We start from the raw sequence: 20,344 nt of genomic DNA on the forward strand, positions 1-20,344 counted from the left end.
ATTACTCCAGTCTTCAACATCATTTGATCCTACAGAAATCCTTCTGATATGCTGATTTGATGCTTTCTTATTATTATCAACATTGAAAACAGTTTTGTGGAAAGCTTTTGTGTAAATTGGCAAGATCCACAGAATAATGGGGGAAATGTTGTCTTGGGCCTTTTCGATGTCAGAAGTGAGGTGCAAAAAAAGATTTCATTTTTTAAGGATTCTTTCGTAGAAGCTGCCACTTGAGGCTAAACGCAGACGTTTAGGGTTGCAAGCCAAAAAAAATGGACCCACTGGATTGAAACATGCAAATATTGTTCTGCCATTAAAGCATGAATTTGTTGTAAGCAGTTGATCTGCATAATATTCATATATAGTCCTTAGGGCCCATAATGTATTAGTTGTACATTTACAGCATGAAATGATATCTAAACCTAAAACATTTTGATTCTGATTCAGATTTGTTTCCTTTCTCGCAATAGCAAGATTATATCTCCCAGTTCTGACTTTTCTAACTCGCAATTGAGTTAAAATCACAATTCTCAGAAAAAAAAGTCAGAACAATAAATCTACTAGACAGTAAATCTGACTTAATCCAGATTAACTTGTTTCATATGGTATTCTCCCTTGGCATGTTTGGTTCGATTAAAATGAACCCAGGTGCGATTGCTCTCTTCACTTGAATAACTGTGAACACTGCCACCCGAAACCCATCTTTTGGCGATGACAAGATGAGTCTCGGCCCACTTCCAATCATTACATACATGCACAACGAGCGCATTTATCCCAACACACAGCATTGTTTTGGATGCTCAGAAAATTCTGCCTCGAAATATGCGCCATAAAAGCCGACCAATCAGGTTGTGAATGGATCCTTATCACTTTAGGTTCAGTATCTCTATAGGTTCGTGTTAACAATGCCAATGTGAACTCTACACAGACCAGGACAAAAACTTTATTTTGAACAGTGAAACACACCTATAGTCTTCCCTAACTCTGGGCTTTGGGTTTTATTAAAATGAATAACCACATGGACCTAAATTATGATTCCCCTCCTCATGTAAATTTAAATGGTAACTCTTTACAATATGGTTTCACTTGTTAACATTAGTTAACATTAAGATTAATCATTATTTTTCATTGTTATTTAATGCGTTAATTATTGTTGACAAATGAGACCTTTTTGCAAAGTGTTAACATTAAAATCTGGTCCTCCTCTTGCTTTTGTTATTTACTGAAAAAGTTTGTAATAGTTGTGTTTTTACGTTATTTTCTGTTTAGAGCTGTATCCTTTGTTAATGTGAAACCAGAACGCAGTTGCGCTGATGCTTCTCTTACATGCAGCTTTTGTCTGGGGTGTAAAACCATGATTGATCATTTTGTTTATACACAAATTTTGTGTTTTGACTGCTTGTAAGTACTTCAAATGGCTCTTAATCACTGTGATTTATAGCGGTTTCTTTTCACTCTTTAGTCAGTGTTCTCCCTCTTTTTCTCTGTACAGAGTTAATGACTCTATACTGCGAGTAAATGATGTAGACGTGAGAGACGTAACTCACAGCAATGCTGTGGAGGCTCTGAAGGAGGCAGGCTGCATTGTCAGACTGTACGTAAGAAGAAGAAAAGCCGTCTCAGAAAAAATTATGGATGTAAAGCTGGTAAAAGGTCCTAAAGGTAAAGCCATTTCTCATCTAAAGATTACAAAATAGTGATGGGCGATACTGATACCTTCAAGGCCGATACTGATACGATACCTCAAAACTGAACTTTTAAATTAAAACATTTCTTCAATTATTGAAGTACTAAGAGTAAAAAGGGTAATGATACCTACTTAATATTATATTTGAAAGGTATTTTCACATTCAATACGCCTTAATTAGAACTTATAATAATATTTTTTTGTTTACACATGGTTAAAATGTTTACTTGTAGTGGTAACCACGGAAATCTACAAAATATTATAGGCCTAGTTGAACTATGGTCACTGTAATGTTCATTTTCATAAGGAAAAGTTAGTTTCAGTTTAGTTTCATAAATTATTATTATTAATTGTTTTATATTAAAAGTAGTTACAGAATAGAACATCAGTATGAACTTTTTACCATTTAATTTAAAACAATGTGACTGCACAGACTATGTAGGCTACAATTTCTATTTGTTTATTGTGTGAAATAGCTCAAACATATGTTTTTCTGTCTTCTGTTAAGCATTGTTCTGGGCTGCATTTCCCAAAAGCATAAATGGTTTCTTATTATATTTTTGGGAAATGCACCTATGTTTGAATGCCGGCAGTGTGTGAACACTCTGTGATTTGATTAGTTCTGTCTGGCTCCATTTGTGTGTTCAGATGAGCAGAAAAATAGTTCTACTACACAATTATTCTCTAACATTTGTTTTTCATCCAATTCAATGCATATTGTACGCATTCAATTTCTTGTCAAATAAAAAAATAACTGGTAAAAAAAATACTAATTTTGAGTATCGATACTTTCCATACTCAACGTCAGTATCAATATGCCTGTAACTATTACAAAATAAAAGCCTGCTATGTCACATTAGGACATTGTTCAGCAAATGGTTTACTCTGACCTCTGTTGACAGGTCTAGGTTTCAGTATAGCTGGAGGAGTTGGGAACCAACATATTCCTGGGGACAACAGTATTTATATCACCAAAATCATTGAGGGAGGTGCTGCCCACAAAGATGGAAGGCTGCAGATTGGGGATAAACTTCTGGCTGTAAGTAACAACTTCTCTATTTACTGAATTTAGTAAACGACATTAGACAAGTATTTATTTATTTAATTTTAAATACATTTTTCACTTTATTTAATGAGATGCACAACCTATTAATTTAGCGCTCCAGCGATTGACTTTTAGTCCTAAATATTCCATTACATTTTGTTTGTTTGTTTAGAAAATTAGCCTTAGAGGAACAATTGCATCTGACACACTAATCATTGTTAATGAATCACAACTTACATTTGTGACAACAATGATTTCTGAAGGATCATGTGACACTAAAGACTGGAGTTATGAGTTATGATGCTGAAAATTCAGCTTTGCCATCACAGGAAACAGAAAACCGCCATTATATTTGTAAAAATATTTCACAAAATGAGAGTTTTTACTGTATATTTCATCACATAAATGCAGCATTGATGAGCATACAGACCAATTTCAAAGACATTAAAACATCTTACTGATCCCACACATGTATAGCGCGTGTGTTGCATCTGATGCATTCATCTTTTACAGGTGAATACTGCTTGCCTTGAAGACGTCACTCATGAAGATGCCGTGACTGCCTTGAAAAACACCCCTGATGTCGTCTATTTAAAAGTGGCGAAACCTACTAGTGTCTTTATGAATGATAGTTACGTTCCTCCCGATGTCACCAGCTGTAAGTAAGCTTATCCTTAAAGGGATACTCCACTTTTTTTGGAAATAGGCTCATTTTACCACTCCCCCAGAGTTAAACAGTTGTGTTTTACCGTTTTTTAACCCATTCAGCCGATTTTCTGATATTTAGAAGAATTTCAGTAACCAGACATTTTCTTGTCTCATTCACTTCCATAGTAGGATATACTATGGGAGTCAATGAGACCAGAAACTGTCTGGTTACTGATAATCTTCTAAATATCAGAAAATCAGCTGAATGGATTCGAAAACGGTAAAACCCAACTGTTTAACTCTGGGGGAGTGATAAAATGAGCCTATTTCCAAAAAAAGTGGAGTATCCCTTTAAACTTAATGTATTCTTGTCGCTTTTTTTTTTTAGACAAAGTCTAATACCTACATAGGATGACAAGTAAATGCATGGGGATGTTATCAGTATGTTCAGAGAGTGAACAAACTTGCCTCAGTCCTGTGGTCTTTTATTGGTGTCCCATGCTCACTAATGGCTTAAATCCCACCTCAAATCCGCTATAGACAGCACTTTCTACTGACGGGGAAGCAACTCATGAGGACGGCCACTAAAATTGACTGTGCAAAGTGCTGAGTGATGACAGTCGATAATGTAGCACCTTGGTGATGTTCCAGTGGCAGGCCAGATCCCCCAGCATTACATCCTGAGAAAGGAAGCTGTCATTAGGGCTTAAAGGCATGAAGGACAAAAGCACATTTAATCATGAAGTGCATCACGTGGCCAGCTCCCCTATCCGGCAAATCCAGCATCAGTATATGTAGAAATCAGTGCGTGTGTGTGTGCAAGTGTTGCAGAGGGAGTTTTGAAGCCATGTAAGGATATCTGCACATTTCAAACATACGAGTCATGCGAGTGCTCACGATGTGATATCATTTTTTTTTTTCTCGGAAGGCGTAAACAGAACAATTTTATCAGTGATCTCATTTCATTATATCTGTCATCCAGTCAAGCATTGCGTAGGGCTTTGACATGTGAGGAACTGTTTGATGAGAATTAAATAAATGGGTTGTCGATGTCGGCAGTCAGTAATTGCCCAGTGAGTACCCTTGACTTTATTACACTTTACATCTGACACAGTGAAATAAGGACACATCTTTTATAGTTGGGACATCAATTGTGGAGACTTAAAATGATTTTGTTTGCACAAAATGAAATTTCGCCCCCCCCCCCCCCCCCATGTCCTTTCATTTACGTTTATGCATTTGGCAGATGCTTCTTTCCTATATAATTGCACTAAGATAGACATGTATCGGTTTATGGATTCATGGGAAATCAAACTTAAGACCTTGCTAGCAGCATTCTGTAGTAAGTCCAATATTTAAGCCACTAAAGTGTCCATGTTGTTATTTCGATAATTTTATTTTAATGTGTCCCCCTTACAGTTTAATTACACAACTACTGTAAGTAATGAGTAATATTAAGGGTTTGGTTTAGTGTCAGATGCTTTTAGCTATTTTTACCGCAGTGAATACATGTAGCGTACTGTAATAAGGACATAAAAATAAAAAACGTTTTACTGTTATTTTTTTTTTATGTGAAAAGAAACAAACAGTGGATTTTTGAAGAATCTTTGCTTTTTCATACAAGAATAGTTGGTTACACTATATTTTAAGGTGTGCTTGTTACAGTGTAATTATACATTTAAGTACCGAGTAATATTAATTCATTATGTTTACTTATACAGGTTTAGGGTTAAGATTATGTTTGTTGTAGGGTTAGTTCCATGTAATTATGCAGGATTTATAGTTATTACTGTAGTAACTACATGTAACGTGTAAACGTGTAACGTTTCTCTCTTTGAAAAAATGAACGTGTTGGTGCATTTTCTCAAGGTGTATTAACATTTATGCCAAACGGAATCGTGTCATAACCAAATGGCCTACCAGAATATGTACATTTAACAAATGTACTTATTGTACTGTACAAAGCTATTGTACAGTATGTTTTCAAAAGTTTGAATACAGCTCACTAGTAACATGTACTGCTTTTATGGGTTCTTTTGGTCTTTTTTGGAGCTTAATGTGATGTGGAACTTTCTATTCATCAGAAAATCCTGAAAAATGTTTTCAACATTGACAATAATACTAGTTTTTTTTTTTTTTTTTAACACCAAATCAGCATGTTAGAATAATTTCTAAAGGATCATGTGACACTGAAGACAGTTCCCATTTCCAACTCAGGATTGAATTACATTTTAAAATGCATATAAACATTTTATTTCACAATAGCACTGTTTGTACTGTATTTTTGATCAAATAAATGCAGCCCTGGTAAGCATTAGAGACTTAAAAAAAAAAAAAAACATTAAAAAGATTTTACTCTAAACCTGTGACCAACAGTGTTTGTAAGAGAGGTAATGTACTAGGAAAGATGTTAGTTTGTGCTTAAAGCACAAAGAGAGTGATCAAATAAGATTTGAACATCCTTGGTAGGAATATTTTTACACACCAAATGTTTTCAGCAATTTCATATAATACATATGGCGTCTTAGAACATTGTCAAATAAGTTTTCATCATTACGTCAATAACATTATATCTTTGTGTTTTGGATTTTCAGCCTATTCCCAGCACATGGAGAACCATATCAGCACCCAAAGCTATCTAAGTCAGCCATTAACCCCCGCCACCCCATCTCGGTACTCTCCCATCTCAAAAGGCATGCTGGGAGATGATGAGATCACAAGGTGAGCCTTTGCCCTCCCAATTTCTTTGTCTTCCTAATCACGACTTTTGCTGTACTGTAACATTTGATGGCTTTGGGTTTAGAGGTCGTCTGTGTATTATGATTCCTTGCCCTTGTGAAGTGAAATGATCGTTTATTTCAAGTGAAAGTTTAATACAGATCATGACTTGCTCTTAAACTATTTCTATATAGTCTCATCCTTTGATTTCACTCGCTCTAATTTTTTTCTCACTCTCATCACATTTTAGGCTGTTTTGCTTTCTGTTGCTTCTTTTCTCTGTCTCACCCTCCTGAAATTTGGAAGATAATGATATATAAGTTTCATTACATATAGCTTGGTGTAAAGACCGTTCCATAATTCTGGTGTAGATAAATACTGTATGAGAATAGCTTTTCTCTACACACAAGATAAGCCGCCAAGGTTAATGGCATTTTTAGTACATATTTATCTCTGCATAATGGTTCATGGCTTTATATTCTATAAAACAGACTATATAATACCCATAATATGTATGTCCATTATAAAAATAGTCGTAGAGTAATACAATTTTATTCATTTTGCAGGTCTAGAAATCACATTTTTTTAAATGTAGATTACCAAAATATTTCCAGACAGTGTTCAAAGTATAGACCATTTCACAAGATGTAAACAACACTGGTCCAGAAGCACTTCCTGTTTCAGTTTGTAACTGTTTTCTTTATTTCACATGTAAAGAAAACATCTTAAAGATGTTGGTTTAACTTTTTGATTCAGTTTTAAATGTTTTGTTGCTTGTATTTTATCCCAGCTTTTATGTAGTGTTAAAAAACTGAAACAGGGAGTGCTTCTGGACCAGTGTTGTTTACATCTTGTGAAATGGTCTATAGAAAAGAAAAAAAAAACAGTCGTTAAGGTGAAGTAAAATAAGAAATATATTTTAATTTTATAATTGTTTTTAACTTATTTTAATTCAGTTTCTCTTATCTTCAACCGTTTTAAGTCCTGTTGAGAAGCACTGATGTAGGGCATTCACAAGGACACATGTATGGGGACATATCGCAGCTCACTCAGTTTTAAATGTCCTCTTGAGAGCTGTTGAAGATATCACTTAATTTAGGATAAAGCCTCTTTGCTGTGTCCTGTTCTTTCTCATTCACCTGATGTGTTTGCTCATTTCATAAGAGTTGTTGTCAGTAGTGACTCGCGAGTGGTATTACGAGAGAGAGAGCGTGTGTGCAGATGATCTTGGCCAGACCACCATATATTTTATCCAGTAGAGAACAGTAGATACTTATCAAGAACACACACACATACTGACTGGTGTGCTTCACCATTTTTAATCCCCTTTTAATCATGGGGATTTATTTCCCATTGGAAGAATTCGCCAAATACGTCATATTGATGTTAAAAACAAACAGCCTTTTACGTCATAAGCTGGCGTCATGATATGACCAACCAATCTGTGAAGTCATCTTTGGCAAATCTGATAAGCTTTGAATTAAGACCTAATTCTACAGGATGGGTATAAAAATACACTGTTTTATAACTGAGATTTGTCAATGTCACTCAGTTGCTCTACTGAACCGTTGTTCTTAGAGTTTTAAGGGTTAAAAGACACGTCTGTAGCCATGTTGAGTGAGGGTTTGTTTTGAAAATGTGCGAATGCTACCGAGCCAGTACTGATTTGAGGCTGTGCTGCCATCTACAGACTACTAGATGCATGCTTCACAAATATGCTGTCCTTGGCAAACTAATATTTGAGTCATTTCTTCAGGACTGGCACCAAAAATACTGCTGAACACTTATGTCAGGCTCCCTGTTTGGCTGTTCTGGATGATCAAATATTTTGAAAGCACCGCAGTGTTTACACTTTTCAGGAAATCGTCATACAAATGGTGTAATTATAGTTTTAAATATAAATAATTGCACACATTCACATTTACATGCAATTTGAACTGCAGATAAAGTTAAAAATGCGATGCACCTTTCAGGCTTGTGCAAAATTCGGAATTTCAGAATTGGCCTCCATTCAATTCATGAATTTGAATTTGAATTGAATTGAATTGACTCTGCCCCCGAGGAAGTTGAATTTGAATTGGAATGACAGGAAGTGGAATTAAATTCATGGCAATTCAAAGAAATTCCACACAGTCACACAACAGAAAGAATGTGTTGAATCTCACATAGGGGAGAGCGGGGCACAACGTAACGCTTTTTGACTTTCTCAGTTTGTGCAAATGTATTTATTGAGTGTTTATTTTTTTCCCACATTGATTTCCCATATGTTTAGTACAATTATGTGGTTTTGTTTTAATAATACAATGTATAATTTTTTCTTGATTTACCCTGAAAGAAATGTTAAATGTGACAACATGTCTCATCGGTGGGGTGCATTGTAAAATTTGACCGCACTTTTGACCGCACTCCCCTACATTCAGGGCTAAGAAGGTTACTTTAGAAATGTAATTGCTCACTGTTATAAGTGACCCATTAAACATGTGGTTAAGATTAATTTATCTGGATTACTTTATCAATGTAAAGCAATTTCCTTTTAATTCTGGGAAGTGGCGTTACAATTACAATGAATCAAACTTATTTGTTCTGTGACTAGAGGTTTTAACATTCATTGGGGGGAAAACATTGCTGGTAGTTCAAACTAATACAATTTATATAATAAGTAATGCAATCATATTTGACATATATTGTTAAGCTAGATTGTTAAACACTTCACTTAAAATATCTATATTAATTTCTTACAATTTTTATTGAATTGTAATTCTGCTTCCTTAAATTCAAATTCGAATTGAATTCAAATTCTAGATCCTGTTTTTGACATCAGTTCAAATTCTAGAATTGAATTGGAATTTAGTCATTCTCAATTCAGTTCTGAATTGTGCACAAGCCTGGCACCTTTGCAAATTGTAAGAGCATTCATATCTCTTGTGTAGTTCATATTTTGTACACTAGAGGGGTATCTGGTCAAATTTAATTTTCTTTTTTTTTTTTTTTCTGGGATGGCAAATAATTAATGTAAGATGTTGCTGTTAAATACATTTAAACATGTATATAAATAATTGTTTATTTTATTTCGGATTTATTTCAATTACAGAATTTTTTTAATAGATTATTTTCTCTCATTTGCGAATGTGTATGTGTGTCAGTTTTGTAAGCATTGTCATATTTATTTAAGCATGCTTTCCTGAACCTGTCACTCAGATCAACTAATAAATCCTGTTTTTTGTTTTTTTAGGGAGCCCAGGAAAATAGTCCTGCATAGGGGGACCACAGGATTGGGCTTCAACATTGTAGGAGGAGAAGATGGAGAGGGGATCTTCATCTCCTTCATATTAGCAGGAGGGCCTGCAGACCTGTGTGGAGAATTGAGGAAAGGAGACCGTATCATTTCTGTAAGAACAACATCACATTATCAGCAATTGTTGTTCATTATTATCATTTTATTTTTATTTATTTACCATTTCAGCGAAACATTGATTTGAAAAAGTGAATTGCAGAATGTCTTTGGTATATCCCTTTTTTTAAATCCCAACAGCACTCAAGCTCCATAAACTTTAGAGCAATACTGTAGTTTTCCAGGTTTACAGTAGATTTTAAATTCTAAATTGGCATTTATTGGACCCCACTGGCTGTGTTTGGCATCAGAGGTTATTTTTATTACCTGTTGCAGGTAAATGGGGTGGACCTCCGCAGTGCAACGCATGAACAGGCGGCTGCAGCACTGAAGAATGCTGGACAGACTGTCACCATCGTAGCTCAGTACAGACCTGAAGGTAGGTCGGCACTTCCTCTCCCAATATTTCAGACGACATAGTTTCAGACAGACCAGCATATTTCATAGGGCTGGGACAATAAATCGAAGCATCATGAATCGAGAAATAATTTTGATCGGTTCTGAGCTTAGTTTTTAACAGCAGACGGCACTGCGTGCTCTAGAAGCAGCCATAATCTGCTGGCTTCCTATACACACCACTTGAACCTTCTAAATACAGGGGTTGGACAATGAAACTGAAACACTGGCCAATGTTGGAGGTTTCACATCTATATGCCTGGCGGCCAAGCACGGGTGGATCAGTGATGGTTTGAGCTCCAATATCATGACAATCCTCATTGTATTTGATGGACACGACACTGCCGAGGACTACCAAACCCTTCTGGAGGATCATGAGCACCTGATGCTCAAACCGTGTATCAGCATGATCATGCACCAACACACACAGCAAGACTTGTGACAGAAGGGTTTGATGAAGATGAAAGTGACGTTGAACATCTCCCATGGTCTGACAGTCACCAGATCTGAATATTATTGAGGTGTTTTGGAGGAGCGAGTCCACCAGCATCATATAGTGACCTGGACACTGTTCTGGAAGAGGAACGGCTCATAATCCCTCTGGTCACTGTGAAGGACTTCTATCTGTCAATTGGTGCTGTATTTGGATGCAAAATGAGGCCCTCACCATTCTAACAAATTATTGTGTAGTAAAACCAGGTGTTTCAGTTTTTTTGTCCAACCCCTGTAATAATCATGCATTAAGTTCGAATCTTGAGTAATAAAAGCATTCTGAGATGCAAGTACATTCTCAGACTCAGCCAAACCGTAGACCGTTAAAGAAATGGACACAGCGACCCCATTGATTTCAACGGAGAAGACTGAAGCCCGATTATTGCACTTCCTGCCTGATGTCTGAGCGTATGTGCAGGCTCAAACTGAGCTTGACGACAGTCTGACAGTTGTAAATCTTGTAGTAGCTGTGCCAAGACAAATCTAATTGCTCAAAAATGTTGTTGAAATATTTTGTCCCGTTGCTTTTATGGACTCTCTATCTATGGGCTTCTCCCTTGACTTTATGCCTCCATGTCCCCCCGATTGCCTCATAGACAGTAAAAGATTGCCTGTGAGCTTCTCCTCCTGTTTATACGGTAATGTCTCCATTCTGCGACAGAAAGTTGCGTGGTTATGACGCAATAGTTAGCCTCAGATGTAAAGTTATTCGCTGTCAAAGTGACGCCAAAATGAATGGAAGTCAATGGAATGCTAACAGCAGGTGAAGTTCTGCTACAATGGCAGCTCCTGCGAGGCTTCAGTTTCCGGCAGATGGATTACCCCCTTGGACCCCAACACACGATCGCTCTTCTTCGTGAGCATTTGAGTGTGCGGTTAAAAACAAGCGTGCCATCTGCTGTTAGAAAACTAAGCTCAGAATCGTTTTGCGATACTCTCGGATAAAATTGGAATCGATCAATGGATCGCAATGCATTGATATAGACCATTTTGCTAGATGTAAACAACACTGGTCCAGAAGCACTTCCTGTTTCAGTTTGTAACTGTTATCCCAGCTTTTATGTAGTGTTAAAAAAACTGAAACAGGAAGTGCTTCTGGACCAGTGTTGTTTACATCTTGCAAAATGGTCTATATTGTCCAGGCCCTAATATTTCAATGCTTACTGTAGCGTTCTTATGCTTTCCATGTGGGTTCATTTCATTCAGAACTGGACAACCTGGCCATTATTAATATGACAACTTCAATCCTTTTGTTTATTTCAACTAATAATAAGCATCTGTTGTGTTACATTACACTACCACTAAATGTGCCCTTGATTCAAGCCTAAACCTTGGCCTCAGATTGGTGTTTACCCAAATCTCCCCTCCTATTTGCATACAAATTTTAAAATCAAAACTCTAAATTGCTGAGCGTTTAGCTGAAAACCTTGATTGGATGCAGCATGGCCTGAATACTATACTATGCTTATTTGTTCACAACTGGGCACAGAAGAAAACTATTTCATGCATGGTGGACTGTGATAATGGGAAGAAAGTCACACAAGTGGCAGTGGCGCTGTGAATTTGATAGAAAACTTCTCATTTGTGTTGTGCGGAGGATGTTCTTGATAACCTGTCGAAGTCTGCTCCTATGAAGTTAGTTGTGAACACTGGTGTCCACTGAATTCTCAATTTAATTGTTGTTCTTTAAACCCAACTGTAGTGTGTATTTATAGTGAAATGAACATGAAATGCCATTCGCAACCCATTACTTTTATTTTACTCATTTACTTTAATTGAAATGTTTCAAAGTGAAACGGATTATTGAACAAGAAAAAATTACAGGACTTGATTTTATCCATCATAAATGTATTAGATGGTGAAAGTTGTCTTTATTTTATTTGTAATAATAACACCAAAAATACACTACTGCCCCTAAAGGGACACGGTGAAAGAAAAAATATATGATGTGAGGGAAAATTATTTGTTAATGCTTTTGAGTTCTCTAGCAAGCTTTTCAGTTTCTCCTTCGAGAAACTCTTTTTTTTTGACTTGGCTCGCAAAACGTTTGTGAAGGCGTAATGTTTGTAAACGCAACATTTTCTTGAGGGAACACAAACGTTTTTGCAAGGTAACGCAATTTTTTTTTTTCGCAAGCGAATGCAAAGTTTCTCAGCAGAATGCAAACATTTTGCAAAAGAACACAAAAGCGTTGACGTATTATTTTTCCTCCCATCTTATATTTCTTCCCACCACCATGTCCGTTTAGGGGCTCCGTACTGTACCAAATACACTACAGGTCAAAACTCTAGGGTTGATAAGGTTTTTATTTTTATGCTCACTGAGGCTGTATTATTTTGCTCGAAATACAGTATAAACAGTAATATTGTGAAATATTATAACTATTTAAAGTACCATTTTTTTCCATTTTAATCCATTCTACATTTTATTTTTTCGATACTAATGGCAAAGTTTAATTTGTGACTTCAGGGTCACATGATCCTTCAGAAATCATTCTAATACGCCGATTTAGTGATCAAGAAACATTTCTTTGAGGAAGAAAAACAAAACTCATTTTTTTTTTAAAACAGAAATCTTCAGAATAAAAGTATTAATTTCTGTAATTCAGTAATTTCTGTAATTTCATGTTGACTTTAAATTTTCAGCATGCACACGATCACTAAGTGATCATGTGCCCAGTTCGCTGTATGGTGTTGTGGTCGTGACTCAGAGCAGCTTGGCTTCTTCATCCTGAGGTTCAGACTCCAGCCTGCCCGTCCTTTCTTTCGGCTCGGCATGCCTGGCTGCATTGTTTATTAAAATACCAATGGGGTGTTGATGACCCTCAGTGCTTTGGCCGGAGATAGTTTGAGAGGGTCTAAATTAAGATTCTGAACAGGTCTGTGCGTGTATGTGTGATCCGAGCTTCTTTCACACCCCTAGTGTGTCTATGTAGCATTTTCTCTGTTTGGTGAAAGCTGTTGTCTTAGCGTGGCTCCTGTGCCTGGCTTCCTGTCCCCGTCATGCTCCTCCGTTCATGGCCACCTCAGAGCATATCTGCCCTTCAGATTGGCTTTCGCTAGCACAACGTTTCAATCTGCAATAGTTACAGGAAGTTAAAACATGCTAGAAAGATGCTTCTTGTGACACATTAAAATGCTAGGAACATGTTAACAGCATTTTAAAACCAGGGCATTTTTTACAGATTTTGTTTGACTCACCCAAATATTGGTTTACATTCATTTAACACACTTTACATTTGAATTAATATTTCTTTTTTTTGCATTGCAGTTTACATTGGCTTGACAGTGTGCTGAAACTGGGTACAAACAAGCTAGCAACATGCTAAAATAATTATCAAGTGCTATAACACGTTAGCAACATGTTACAATGTGATGATATCATTGTTAAACCATGCTAGAAACACATTAAATAAGTTATAAAGATGCCAGTAACATGTTAAAATATGTGCTAAAACATGCTAGATAGATGCTAGTAATATACTAAACTGCTAGAAACATGTTAACCACATATTAAAACATGTTAGCAACATGTTATATGTTTTTTTTTTTACCAAATATGTGTATATTCTTTATACTTACACTGTTACTTTTGTTTTTGATTTGAAATATTACCATTTTCACAGATTTTGTGAGACTTTTCTATAGGGTAGTCTCCCCTTCATTGTTGCTTTTTATAGACCATTTTGCAAGATGTAAACAACACTGGTCCAGAAACACTTCCTGATTCAGTTTGTAACTGTTTTCTTTATTTCACATGTAAAGAAAACACCGTAAATATGTTTGTTTAACTTTTTGATTCATATTTATATGTTCTGTTGGTTGTATTTTACCCCAGCTTTTATGTAGTGTTAAAAAAATGAAACAGGAAGTGCTTCTGGACCAGTTTACATCTTGCAAAATGGTCTATACAAAATCTGCACACCTACTGTCATATTGTGTTACAACACGGGTATCGGTTTGCAAGGCTTTGGTTCTCAGTGCTACTTTCAGTTTAAATATAGATGTGGAAGATTTGAATAATGAAGTGTAATGTTGATACACTGTAATAACAATCCACATTTATTTTACGAAACAAATTTGCAACCCATTTTTGGGACATTTGTGACCAGCCACTGCACTGCAGTGCAGATACTGCATTGAACGTTACATGTTAATAGCTGTGACAGAGAAATGAGCGACCTCCACGTGAATCTGTTTGTTATCCAAGCAAGACATCTCATCAACATGCTCTTCTGCCCAGTATTCAATCAGCAAGCTGGAGATCGGTCATGCCAAAATGAGGCGGCCACAGGTGCGACCAGGGTTCAGGGACAGCTCCCTGTGGGGAGAATGAACTGAGATTAGATCCAACTCCCTCTGCTCTCCATATGCAGTGTGCGACAGCATGCATAATAAAGCATCGGAAAGCACAGACGCAGCACTCTCTTTGACCAATGGCAGCTGAAGAGCTACTGAGGGAGGACCTTGTAAACTCTCCAGGGCTTCTCATAGTGAATTTGTCCGTGCTGCATGTTGTTTTTCATTAAGTGCGATAACCAGAGGATGCTTTATATATCTAACCAAAGAACAGATGTTGGTGTGTAATGCTTTAACTGAGATGAGTCATTCCAGAGCCTCCATCTTGTGACATGGGAAACAAATGTCATTAAACGTACTCGGATGGTGGTGTTTGGATAGGAAATGAAACCCTTCAGGGCTAGACTGCTTTGATCAGAGGGATTTAACGGCTCTGAGGATCTGTGCTGGAGCTTAAAGACATCAGTGTCTGACACACACACACAGCTGTGCTAAGCACAAGTCGTGCTTCAGTGACATGCCCTACAGTTATTTACAGACTTTAAGAGAAATCTGCACATTTCACTTACCTCAACTGAATCAAATGCTTTGTACTTTTAATTGGACCACGCACTCAATGAAAACAGTGCTTGACTATGATTTTTTTCCGATCGTATATACAGTATAAGAAGGTGCGATAGAGTAATGCTTCAGTGTCGGCATGACTTATTATTAAGACCCATTGCAAAGCAAAATGTGACCAACCACCGATAACAGCTGTCAGTTTTAGCCACACTTTGTACAGTATGCTATTAATAATCGCTAGTTTATTTCCAGGATTCTGCCTTTGTAAGACACTCCCTCTGCCTCATTTATATGGAAATGTGCACTTTTTTAATAAATAAATTGCATAGGGATGCTACCAGTATCGGTATCGGGCCGATACTGCGCTCATGAACATGAACTGTTACATGATTTATGAATAATGATTGGTTCCCTAGATTATTACAGGAAGGTGGTACAGTAATCACATTCTGTTTTCAAGAAGTTTTCTGTGTGCAAACATCCAAGGCGTGCGCCCAGAAACCTGCCTCTCAGACAGCGTGAGACTGGCCTATTAAATTGAGTTCTCTGTCATGTTTTGCAATTTAAGTTACAGACAAATTCTCACAAAATTGTCAATATTCTCTGATAGACAAGTATCCTTGTGAAACGTAAGAAATTATAGTCTGCTTCAATCCAACTTCCACTCAAATATAATATGTCAATGTTACTTCACTAAAGCTTATTTATCATAGAGACAATGGGCTCTATGCACGGCGGTATTTCCGGTGAAGGATTAAGGATGCTCGATAACTTCTGCCGATCGTAGAGTCCAATGCAATACCGAGAATTTATATTGAATTTTATACTCTATGGTTATAATAAAGAAACATTAGTCACAAAAACAGATAAAACGGACACATCTAAACGTATGTATGTTTCGTTTCAAAGACGGGAGGACAGTAAATTTTGAAGACTCTGCCATAATCCCGTTTTCCTCGGTTCTCCTCCGCTTAAATCTCCACAACTGGAAATGGACGAGCATCCTTGCGGAATTTATGCGTGCATATAGCCCATTCATTCCAATCTCAGTAATATGTAAATAGTATGACAGAGTCACAGTTATCACCTATAGCGTGGGAGCGACAACAGGAAATCGAGAGCCATCTTGGTTACAGAGACTTCAAATAATTGTTATCACCTTAACATTTGACCGTTCTTCTTATAAAGTAATTAAAGTAATATTAAAGTAATATCAAAGATGCAGTGTTGTAGTCGAGACCACCTTACTCGAGTCCGAGTCGACACCGAGACCAGAGAGAGTCGAGTCCGAGTCAAGACCGAGTCCATAGAGAGTCGAGTCCGAGTCGAGACCGAGACCAGTGAGGGTTGATTACCTAATTTACTTGTATTTACTTAGAGAAATCCTTTTTTTTTTTTTTTTTTTTTTTTTTTACTGAATTTACTTGGAGTTTAAAAAATATGATCAGTTTAGGGTAAAAAGGCCACATAGTAGGTGGTGTTAAAAGTAATTTTATTACAATTTGTCATGCGCAGTTGCGCACTAGAAAATCACCAATCACTGGGCATGTCAATCAATTTAAAGAAATATTTTATTAATATACATTCATAATCATGAAAAATATTTTTAATTGAACTCGAGTGGACTCGGGAATAATTCCGAGTCCTAAAAAAAAAATGTTCGAGTACGAGTCAATTCCGAGTCCAAATGGACACGAGTCCATGACAAGACCAAGACCATTAAAATATGGTCTCGAGACCGAGTCCGAGTCTCGAGTACTACAACACTGCAAAGATGTGGGCACATAGGGCTACATTTCAGCAACAAAGCTAACAGAGATCGCTGTAACATGCATATAAAGATGTTTTGAAGGCAATAAATATAGACCTGAATCGAAACGAATCGTATCATATCGTAGAATTTTTTGAAGTATCGGCAAAAATCGTATCATATCGTATCGTATCATGATTAACTGTCCGATTTACACCCCTAGTAAGAAGGGCCACCGATGATGACGGATGAACAGTTATGGCACATTCACTAGTAGGGACGAAACATCAACAATATGCTTTACATTGACTACGGCCTGCCCATACTTTGACTACAAACTCTGTCCTCAAATCATTACGTATTTTGCAGTAATGTAACTTTATAACATTGCACCCTTTCTATAAGTTATACATAGCTAGTAAGATAATATGACGGTAACTAACGTAACAGTATGTAATTAGTCTAGCGACATGTAGGCCTAATGCTAGACAAGGTTTGCTGGTACATTATTTCAGCAACATAACAAGCTAATTAGCAGGTTTCAATTGCTGCTTTGCACAGTGCAAAATGTTATATACATGATCCGCGGCTAGAGTTTTGATACTGAGTCAATGGGCTCTGTCTAATTCTTTCTTTTTCGCTTGTTTGTCGTCATCGGTCTTTTTCCTTTGACTCGTCTTTGTTTTATAAGCAGGTTTTTGAGTTTGAACGGTGCTATGTGCGCTGTGCAATTGTGATTGACACTGCTAAGACACTCCTCCTGGCTCTGATTGGTTGTTTCTGACCGGGAGTGGTGTATTTCTGCAAATGGCAATAGGACCACTGGGAGGAGACTCTTTTCACAGATTATCTGTCTCATATTCTACTGTCAGAACATAATGACTAATTAATTAAACATTAAATTTAATTAAATGTTTAATAATAATAAAATTCTTATTATTGTGTAGTTTTTTATGTATATAGATGTATAGATAGGTTATATATAGACAGCTGATTATATGTAACAAAAATGTTTTTGTGAAATTATTGAAATGCATTTATTGAATTGCTTAATCAATGTTTTACACAAGTTTATCCTGCAATACTGTAAATATGTTTTCCCCAGACAATGGAAAATCCTGCAGTTGCTTATTTAAGCATATTTTGAGCTTGTTTTGTCAGACCAGGTTGCTTGCTTTTCTTGCAAGATCTGGCAACACTGTAATACTTAGATGGCATGTATAGTAGCAGCGCTGAGGTTTTACTGTAATCATGTCAAAAATGAGTTAAGCTTCTTTTAATGCCTTAAGGAGATGACTAAAGTATTAGTCAATGTTATGTATAAACTGAGAGTGCTTTAGCCACATACATTAGCGCCACACACAGACTACAACGATACACTCAGTCAGATTAACGAAGAAATCCTCTCTCGCATCTTTTTAAAATTCATATATTCATGAGATCACAGCTGTCTAACTTTGATTTGATGACGTGGAAATTTTGTGACTTTGGTGACTGTTTTTCTTTTTCTTGTTTGGTCTACAAAGTTATATTGAAGTGATTTGTGGCCAAAGCAGTTTGCAGAAGTTTCTAAACTCATTAAGGAGGCAAAATACTGTATCTGTACCTTATTGGTTACTGGCGGATGTTCGATATTTATTTCTATGTGTTCATTTTCCCCTTTTTTTTACATTCACAGCATTATCTTTGCCATTATCTAACACTCACTTAAAAGTTAATCTTATAAATACTAATAATTGAATAACTGTTAAATGTAATCTTTGGGAATTCTTCAAATGAATATCCGTTTAAACGTTAAACCGAAAAATGAATTTTAATGGATTAAGTTTCACTTGTTTATTGTACACCACAATATTGTCCATTTATTGATTTTTAGGCTTAACATGAAAAAAAAAATACTGGCACATTGGCATCACTATTACAATTGCTCATTCTCTGGAAGTATTAAACTTTGTAGCTTTGTCCTGTACCATTTGTCCAATGGACATGAATTATACCTCAAATTGTGCGTTAATTTAGCTTTGACTATTGTGCTGTAATGCCATTTCTAAATATAAAATCTAATGATTATTCATCCAACTTTCATCCTTTTGAAACGTGACTCAAAACATATTATTTCCTCTCTCTGCTTCCCTCCTTTTCAAGCTTTCTGAAAGCCCCTTAGTTGTTTTGTTTGACACGGAATTGGTGACGATAACGTTCTGAATTCTTGATAACACGAAGGCCTTTCAGTGTTCTATGGCAGCACATGCATCATTACTCCCATTAAACTAATCATTCAAAACCAGTGTAATCCCGGGAGAAATAGCATTGTTCCTGTCGTTTCATCTGCGTGGACTCTGTGAGCAGTCATGAAAGTTCTCCAGTCTTCATTATGAAGGACTTTGTAATAGTTCTCTAATTATAAGCTTTTGTTCATCAACCGAGACTTGCACACATCCATTAAATCTAATTGTTCTATGTTTGTATACCAAGGGAAGATGTACTTGCAGAGAGAATACATGACAGAGATATGATTTATTGAAGATAATTTAATGTTGTATAGTATTTATGAAATGTCCTTATTGTCTCATCAGATACAGTTCTAAAAAGGCAACAACATCTCCAACAACACAGTAGCATGCACATACATATCAGCCAAAGGATATTTATTGTATTTTACTTTTACATTATTCATGTTTGTGAAAAACTCAACATTTTTATGAGTTTAGATAATACGATTATTTTTTATTATTATTTTATCATAATTACATGAACGTAAGGATTCATTTTTAAAAAGGATTAAAAACTTCTTTTTTTCATGTACCCAAGTAATGAAATACAATTTATTATGAAATATTCTGTGTTAATTCTTCTCTCTCTAATCAAAATATTTCACTGAAAACATATTTTTTTGTGAATATGTTTTCCTCTGTCCTCAATATCACTTTACATCCTGTAAGTATTTTGTAGCATTCTTATAAAAAAAAAAAAAAAAAACAGTTCTTCAATGACATCATCCTTCAGGAAGGGATATCAATTTTGATGATAAACAAATAGTAATATCAGTAATGTGTTTAATGAATTGTGATGTTGTGATATTAGCTGTTTTTTTCTTCTTGTCATTCCACCTAAAAGAGAGTAAACAAAGAATTTCAATTTGACACCAAATGTAAACAGTGATTCTCAGTGAACATTGACTATATAGCTTTTTATATCCTCCTTGCTAATTTTCTTGCTGTTGTGTAAATAAGTTTTAAATAAGAAAAGTCTTTTACTCACCCTCATGCCATTCCAAAACTGTATGACATTCTTGCTTCTGCAAAACAAGAAAGAAGATATTTTTTAGAAATTTCTCAGTGTTTTTTGTTGACAC

The 20,344-nt window shown here is 36.1% G+C and overlaps 1 protein-coding gene across 23 annotated transcripts in view; it reads left to right on the top strand.

Annotated features, from left to right (window-relative positions):
- dlg1a (discs large MAGUK scaffold protein 1a) overlaps positions 1-20,344 on the top strand; it is a 137,640-nt gene that overhangs the window by 92,281 nt on the left and 25,015 nt on the right. For all 23 annotated transcript variants that reach the window (XM_039691429.2, XM_039691430.2, XM_039691431.2 and 20 more), the window contains 6 exons: positions 1,493-1,662; positions 2,590-2,726; positions 3,246-3,390; positions 5,975-6,101; positions 9,331-9,487; positions 9,766-9,868. In XM_039691429.2, the coding sequence (XP_039547363.2) occupies positions 1,493-1,662; positions 2,590-2,726; positions 3,246-3,390; positions 5,975-6,101; positions 9,331-9,487; positions 9,766-9,868 (839 nt within the window). The remainder of the gene's footprint in view (positions 1-1,492; positions 1,663-2,589; positions 2,727-3,245; positions 3,391-5,974; positions 6,102-9,330; positions 9,488-9,765; positions 9,869-20,344) is intronic.

The sequence above is a fragment of the Pimephales promelas genome, chromosome 8, assembly GCF_988280905.1.
Source record: "Pimephales promelas chromosome 8, fPimPro1.hap1.1, whole genome shotgun sequence".
NCBI lineage: Eukaryota > Metazoa > Chordata > Actinopteri > Cypriniformes > Leuciscidae > Pimephales > Pimephales promelas.